General features: G+C 37.6%; 1 protein-coding gene across 1 annotated transcript; it reads left to right on the forward strand.

Moving 5' to 3' along the window:
• The first annotated feature begins 1,319 nt into the window (after positions 1-1,319).
• On the forward strand, positions 1,320-6,595 carry LOC120184038 (kinesin-like protein KIN-7H). The gene is made up of 9 exons (XM_039188613.1): positions 1,320-1,346; positions 3,181-3,246; positions 3,384-3,508; positions 3,621-4,059; positions 4,178-4,531; positions 4,647-4,841; positions 4,979-5,254; positions 5,424-5,716; positions 6,274-6,595. The coding sequence occupies exons 1-9, from the start codon at positions 1,320-1,322 to the stop codon at positions 6,593-6,595; spliced, it is 2,097 nt and encodes a 698-aa protein (XP_039044544.1).
• Positions 6,596-7,859: the final 1,264 nt, after the last annotated feature.

A 7,859-nucleotide genomic window follows, 5' to 3' on the forward strand; every position in this document is an offset into this window, starting at 1 on the left:
GGAGTTGAGATTGTGGAATTGATTCTTCTGTTTCACTAGGCCCACCTTCTTCGTTTGGTTGTTGATACACGCCAGTTTGCCAAGGATTCTGAGTCACTATTCGTTCGACATCATCACCATTTGGATCATTTGATTCATTTGAACTTGTTTGGAGTTGAACAACATGCTCCCCCGTCGTTTGTTGTAGCTTGTCTCCAAATTCTCTCGAATCTGGTAACACCTCCTTCTCCGAGGACCACCAAGAAGATGCTTTATTAAATACCACATTTCGTGACGTGTAGCATCTTTCACTAATTGGATCACAACATTTCCACCCCTTTCTCTGGCTGTCGTATCCCACAAAGATACATCTAACAGCTTTCTTGTCAAATTTGCTCCGTAAATGATCAGAAATAAACACATAACATACACAGCCAAATACTCGAAAGTAGCTAACTGTAGGTTTCATATTCCATAGTTTCTCAAATGGTGCAACAAATCCTAACCTTGGTTGAGGAAGTCTGTTAATCACAAAGGCTACAGTCCTCATTGCTTCAGCCCAAAACCTTCCAGGTACGTTCTTCGCATTTAGTATACTTCGACAAATTTCTGCAAGATGCAGGTTTTTTCTTTCTGCTACACCATTCTGTTGTGGTGTGTTGGCATAAGTGTACTGATAACGTATTCGGCACTCCCTTAGGTATTGAGAGAACTCGTTTGATCTATATTCTCCTCCGTTATCTGTGCGCAAGCAACATATCTTCTTTCCCACTTCTCCTTCAGCTAAGTCTCTGAACTCTTTAAAATTTGAGAATGTGTCAGATTTTTCTTTCATAAAGAAAATCCACACATACCTGGAGAAGTCATCAATGAATGTTACCATGTACCGCATACCGCTAATTGACTGCTGCTTAACCGGTTCGAACACATCAGAGTGAACCAACTCCAACGGTTCTTTTGATTTAAACTTCGACTCGTCATATGGTAATTGGTGTGCTTTACCATACTAGCATCCCGCACAGACCGTGTTTGTTCTCACGTCTAGTTGAGGAAGCCCCTTAAGCATCGACTTCTTCACCATCACACTTAGCTTGGAATAGCTAACGTGACCTAACCGCATGTGCCATAGATCTGATGTCTCATTGTTTTATTGTTCTGTACACATATGCAGACTCTGCTGACATCACCTAAATTGACTCCAAACGTCGTCCCTCCATTATTGGTGTTTCTGAGATTTTGACGTCACGATAAACCTTCACGTCTTGGGGACCAAATAAGACATAATGGCCTGATGATGTTAGTTGATCCACAAATAGCAAATTTTTCTTCATTCCTAGGACATGGTAAGCATCTTGAAGTTGCACCTGGTTAGTATTATATCGAGGCGTAACTATCGTCTTACCGATGTGAGTTATCGGTAACCTTGAGTTGTCAGTTGTCACCACCACACGACCTCCATTATACTCAGACATGTTTTGCAACTTCTGTTTGTCACCCGTCATATGATTTGAGCAGCTCAAATCTATGATCCAATCATTCTTGTAGTCAATCTGTTCTGGTGTTGTTACCGTGAGAGCTAATTCTTCTTCTTCCGTAGCAAATAACTCTTCAGCATCCCAACCATCTTCACTATTCTCCTTCGAACTGGAAGTAGCAGTATTACTTTCAACATGTTTTTTCTTGGTCCAACAGTCTTTTGCCATGTGACCCATCTTCTCGCAGTTGTAACACTTTCCATTGAACTTTCTACTATTACCACGATTCTTGGATGCTCCTCTTGAATGAGTGCCTTCCTTTCCTTGGTAATTTTTCACCTTGTCACCATCCTTTTTAGATCCACTGCCAGTATACCACTGAAAAGTGCCTCTGCTTTTGTTGGTGTAGAGCGCTTCCTCTTCACCCTTCAGCGAGACTCCTCCTATTTGCTTGGCCATGGCTTCTTGACCTGTAAGCAAATTTTCGAACTCAACAAGCCATGGTTGTGTCGGCCATCCTTGTACAGCAGTAACAAACCCTCGATATTCGGGTCTCAAACCATGGACAATTATTCTTTTTATCCTGGCTTCCCCAATAGCAGTTGTCGGATCCACGGAATATCGACTTCACCTGTGAAAGTATTAGGCAACCGCCATGTCGCGTTGCGCCATTGATAGAAGTTCATTCTCGAGAAGTTGCAATTTTGTATCGTTCCTCTTCGAAAAGAGTGTAACAAAAATGTCCCATGCTTCCTTTGGTATTTTAGCATCCCGAATGTGCTCCAACATTTCTTCTTCAATTGTGGTCTTTAAAGCAAACATTGCTTTGTCTGCTTTAATTTTCCACTTTCGCAAGATGTCATTGGCATCTTCTGCCGCCGATTGTGTAACTTCACCAACACTGACAACCTCCCAAAGGTCTTGACCTTGTAAGTATGACTCCATACATGTTGTAGTTTTTGTTGTTGAGCTTTTTGATTCCTCCAACTACTTGAAGATCGCCCATCTTAATGGAAAGGCTTTGACTACACCGAACAAACTTGAGTAACAAACGTACTGAGTACTAAATTACTCTAAGCACAAAGAAGCTCATTTGTAATAACCCCGACAATAATCTCAAGAAATCTTTTCTGATGTGGAAGATCAGTTAAAAACTGCAACCACAGAGCATACTTGGAATTTCAAGAGACCTTAAAAACGTGGCTCGGATACCAATTGTAGAATCAAAATAGAGTAAAAACTCTAATTGATCTAGAAGAAGAAAAACTCTCTTTAGAATAATCTCACAAAATTGCAAATGGGAAGAACTCTTAAGAAAGCTTTCAAATGCTTATAATTAAGCTTTGATTGTTGGATGATAAAACTCAAATACAAGTAGGGTATTTATAGGTTACAAGAAACAATCTAAACTACTCATTAAAATAATCACTAAATAATCTAAACCATTGAAATTAAAAACATGAGAAAAATACTTAATTTTCACCTAACTAAATTGATGTAAGCAATGACATCAAAACTAAATTGATGTAAGTAATGACATCAAATTAATTTAGGTGTTAACTTATTTAGGCTAATATTGAATTTTCAACATAGGAGAGACCGCTTTGAATGAAACTAGCTCAAGATCACATCAGATTTTGCGGCTGGTAGGCATCCCTACTTGAATAAACTTTCTTTATCTATGTTGTGCCAGTCTTATAGCTGCGTTCAATGATGTAATTTGCAGACAGCTGAAAGTTCGACTACTGAATATGCTGGAGCCAAAAATTCAAGCGTTCTTGCAGCTTCCGTGGTATAATATTGTTAACTTCTTAAAGGAAAAGCACTTGTCTTGTTTTAGATGGGAATCAATGGAAAGATTATTCAATTTTAAAATCGTAAGTAGTAAGCTGGATGACAAGGAAAGTCTAACTGGGGTTTCTTATGCAGAATTTTATTGATTTAGCTGGAAGCGAGCGTGACTCTCAGACCTTATCTTCTGGTGCAAGATTGAAAGAAGGCTGCCACATAAATCGAAGTTTATTAACTCTTGGAACTGTGATTCGCAAGCTAAGGTTAAATAACTTCTTTTTTTTCATTTTCTTTTTTAAACAAATATTATAGAAACTGTATCCTTAACTCATAAACATAGTGTATGGCAAATTTACATGGCAATATATTTTGCAGCAAAGGAAGAAATAGTCATGTACCTTACAGAGACTCTAAGCTAACACGCATACTCCAGAATGCTTTAGGAGGCAATGCCAGAACAGCTATCATTTGCACTATGAATCCTGACCGTAGTCATGTTGAACAATCGAGAAACACTCTCTCATTTGCAAGCTGTGCTAAAAAGGTAGCAACCAATGCACAAGTCAATTTAGTTATGTCAGATAAGGCATTGGTAAAGCAATTGCAAAGAGAATTGGCTAAACTGGAGAACGAAATGAGGTGCTTGGGCGCATCACCCCTCAAACTTGATATGGCTAGTTTGTTGAGAGAGAAAGAGCAACTCATTGAGCAGGTGATTATACGACATCAGAAAGCCATTTTCCATTCATTTACGCATGATATCTTGCATCTTAGGAAAAATAGAAGTAAATACCAGTATAAACCCTGGCTTTTTGTAGTTATCACTAGATTTGTTATATGGATAAGATAAAGCAAGTTGTAAGTTGCAGCATGCCCTCAGTTAAACGATTTACTCATGTTAACCTTGCTTTTTCTCTTTCGAGAATCTACAGATGACCAGAGAGATAGAAGAGTTGACTCGACAACGTGACCTTGCTCAATCTCGAGTTGAGAATTTGCTACTATCAGTTAGAGAAGTTCAAATGTTAAAGAGTGCAGAATATCCATCATCAAATTCATTTAAAGTGGTCAATGCTCCCTGTAGTACTATTGATCACAGCAAGCATAGGTATACTGTTGCACCAAGTGTGCCTATGACCAACAACCAATATCTGATTCCTCTAGAGAGCTATGAAGAGGAATGTCATCCCGATGGCATCAGTCCATTGTTGGTTGGACCTGATACAAGCAACGGCTTCAATGAGGCTGTAAATATGGGTGAAGAGTTCGAAGATAACTGCAAGGAAGTTCGATGCATTGAATTCGAAGACTCGAACATTAAGATGAATGAAAAAAGCAGTTGTTTCCTCTTCGATTTCTGAGAAGAATGAAAGAGAATTATCAATTGGTTCCGAGGCACAGGAAGGGAAACCAGCCATGAGGGGGTCCATGGTCAAGGAAATAGAAGCAAATCAATTATCAGCTATTCCCGAGGAAGAGGAAGAAAAGGTATCCCTCAGTGCTCCTGAGGGTATTGAAGGAAAATTAGACATGACTGAAACCATGAAAGAATATGTAGTATCATCCCCCCAAAAGGAGGATTTGAAATCAAGTCATGTTTGTAAAGATGGAACTTACGAGGCACTGAAACAAAAAATACAGGAGCTGCAGAAGACAATCAAATGTCTAGTCACTATAGGGGATTCGCCTCCTGCATTAGATACAACTAGCTCTGGTGACACGGCCATGAGCAGAAGCAGAAGCAGAAGCTGCAGGGAAATGTACCATCTTCACCTAACTTTGAGAACCCGCAACACAATGAAAGCATACCCCCTTCCACAACAGTTGAAAAGGACTTCCTTCAAAACGCAAAAGCCCTTTCCCGTAAGCTTTCTGAACTGAAAGGTGACAACAGAAATGGAAAGATGTCCAGAAGTCGATCTCAAAATTCATTTACCGGTGCCACTGATCTTCCTGAAGGTGGCAGTGAGATAAAACCGCAACCAGAAACAGAAAATGATAAGAAATTGGTGACGAACCTTATTCCTTTCTTTCATTTTTCTTATTTTTCACATGAAATACGTCTTTTGTATTGACATCAATCTCGTTTGATATGACTTAGATCGCCATAAGACCTAGTATGATTATTAGGGTACTAGCATTTGTCCTTTCTCCGTTTGAATCATATATGGATGCTAGGCACCTGAAACCAAGGATAAGACCGAGAATTCCACAGAAAGTAACGATTCCGTGAAACTGCATTCTAGTTGGCCCGTTGAATTCGAGAATTTACAGAGAAAGATAATCGAACTTTGGGATGCATGCAATGTACCTTTAATCCATAGAACCTATTTCATCATGCTTTTCAAAGGCGACCCTTCTGATTCCATTTATATGGAGGTAGAGTTCAGAAGATTGTCTTTTCTAAAGAACTCAATGCCATTGGGAAGCAATGGTTTCAAAGATACTCCAATTGACACTGCAGCTTCAAGGTGAATTTTAGATTTCTTTAGTTGGAACAGTAAAATGCACTTCAATCTCTAGACCCAATTTTGATTCAACCTGATTTAATTATAAAATGTTAACCATTAATTTGAATATGTCCAATCCAAACCCAAATTTTCTTGATTCTAAAATGGTTTAAATGAATTACCCGAAATGATTAGAACCTAAAATGAATACAACTTGAATGAATAGAGCTTGTAATAACCAAACCTACAAATGGAGCCTTAAAATAACGAAAAATGGTTTCAATCTGAAATGAACTCTAGTAATTACAATTCAAAATGACCAAAACCATAGTAATCAAACCTAAAAAATTTAACCTCAAACCTGAACTAAAAATAATTTAAATCTGAATGACTCGAACATAAAATGACCTAAACTCATAATAATATAAATCCAAAATTGATTAAAACTCGAAACTAATCAAAATTTTAAAACGTGAAGTAACCCTTGAACAAGTCTGAGCCATAGGAACATGCAACTTAGAAATAAGTAACCTTTTGACCCGATTGAATTGAAAGCGAATTTTCTTGTGTGGTGGCAGTGCGAAGGATTTGGTTCGTGAGAGGAAAATGTTGTGCAAGCAAATACAAAAGTTGTTATCGAAAAAACAGAAAGAGGAACTGTACAAGAAGTGGGGAATTGGGTTGAACACTAAGCAGAGAAGCTTACAACTTTCGCAACGTATATGGACAAAGACGCAGGACATGGGGCATGTGAAAGAGAGTGCAGCTCTAGTGTCGAAGTTGGTAGGGTTTGCAGAACCGGGTCAAGAACCCAAGGAAGTAGTCGGATTCAGCATCTTGCCCAGATCCGTAGCCCGAAAATCCACCAGTTGGAAGAACGTACTTCCTCCTTTGTTATAGAAGGTAGAGAGCACAACACAATCTAGGTGGTGAAATCTTCTCATTTCTTTCTAACTCTTAATATAAAATCGGAAGTTGCATATAAAGTTGATCAGGATTTTAGTAATAGATTCAATACATATATTATTTCTCTTATTATTGTGTTTGATGTGCCGACTCCAAGCATGTAACAATGGAATTGTCGCTGCCGTCTTTCGGTTGGCTTGGAATTGGGCTTCGACTTGAATTGATTGAGTTTGAGTCACCACCAACCATTTTAAAACGAATTTAGGTAGGTCGGACACCATCTTACCTGATCTGCGTTTTACCAGAAATGTGTCGGGTTCAGGAGTCGATTACGGTCGAAGAAGGATTAGCACCCTTGAACCGTCCTTTCGGTATCAATTAATTTCTTCATTTGCAAAAATTAATAAATTTAAATTTAAATTACCCGATTCGAATTACTTACATTTGATTAATTGAAATTATCTCTGAAAATGTCGAAAAAATGTTAGATGGTAAAAATAAAAATAAATAAGAAAAGCAAAAAAAATATACATATATATATATACACATTAATATAATAATAAAATAAAATAAAATAAACTATAAAGATAGACAAGAGTTAATAAAAAGGAAATAGAAAATAAAAAATATATATATAAAAAAAGATAATATAGAGTATATATAATAAAAAAATAATCATAAAATAAAATAAAGAAATAAATAAAATATATATAAACAAGAGTAGTATCAATTAAATAATAAAAAAATAAAATAAACAAATTAAGATAATATAAAATAGAACATAAAAAGGATTGAATTGAAATAATACTAAAACTGATGGTAAAATTAAGAAGAAATCGAAGTACAAGACTGATTTAGGGGTCTAAATGAAATGTTTCAAAAGCAGTGGGACCAAAACATAATTTACCCTTTTCATTCAAAAAACACGCGGATCCTATCAATCCCTGGGTCGGGTCGGGGTTGAAAATGGGTCGGGTATAAAAGCTAAAAAATAACCCTAAACCCCTTATTTTTACCTCTTCTCTCGAACAATAACTCCCTCATCTCCTAAACTCTCTCATACTCTCCAATCCCCAACCCCGATGAAAATCTAGCCACCGTCCGGTGGTCACCAACCGGAAAGAACCTGAGATCACCAAAACGTTCGTGCCAGTCCCGTGAGCCCAAAATCAACGTCCAAATCCCCAAAATATACCCAAATAAACGCATATCTAAACAAATACCACTCGACACCTACCCTTTTCCAGTGATTTTTAGC

The sequence above is a fragment of the Hibiscus syriacus genome, unplaced genomic scaffold (assembly GCF_006381635.1).
Source record: "Hibiscus syriacus cultivar Baekdansim isolate YM2019G1 unplaced genomic scaffold, ASM638163v2 tig00003725_pilon, whole genome shotgun sequence".
In the NCBI taxonomy this organism is placed as follows: Eukaryota; Viridiplantae; Streptophyta; class Magnoliopsida; order Malvales; family Malvaceae; genus Hibiscus; species Hibiscus syriacus.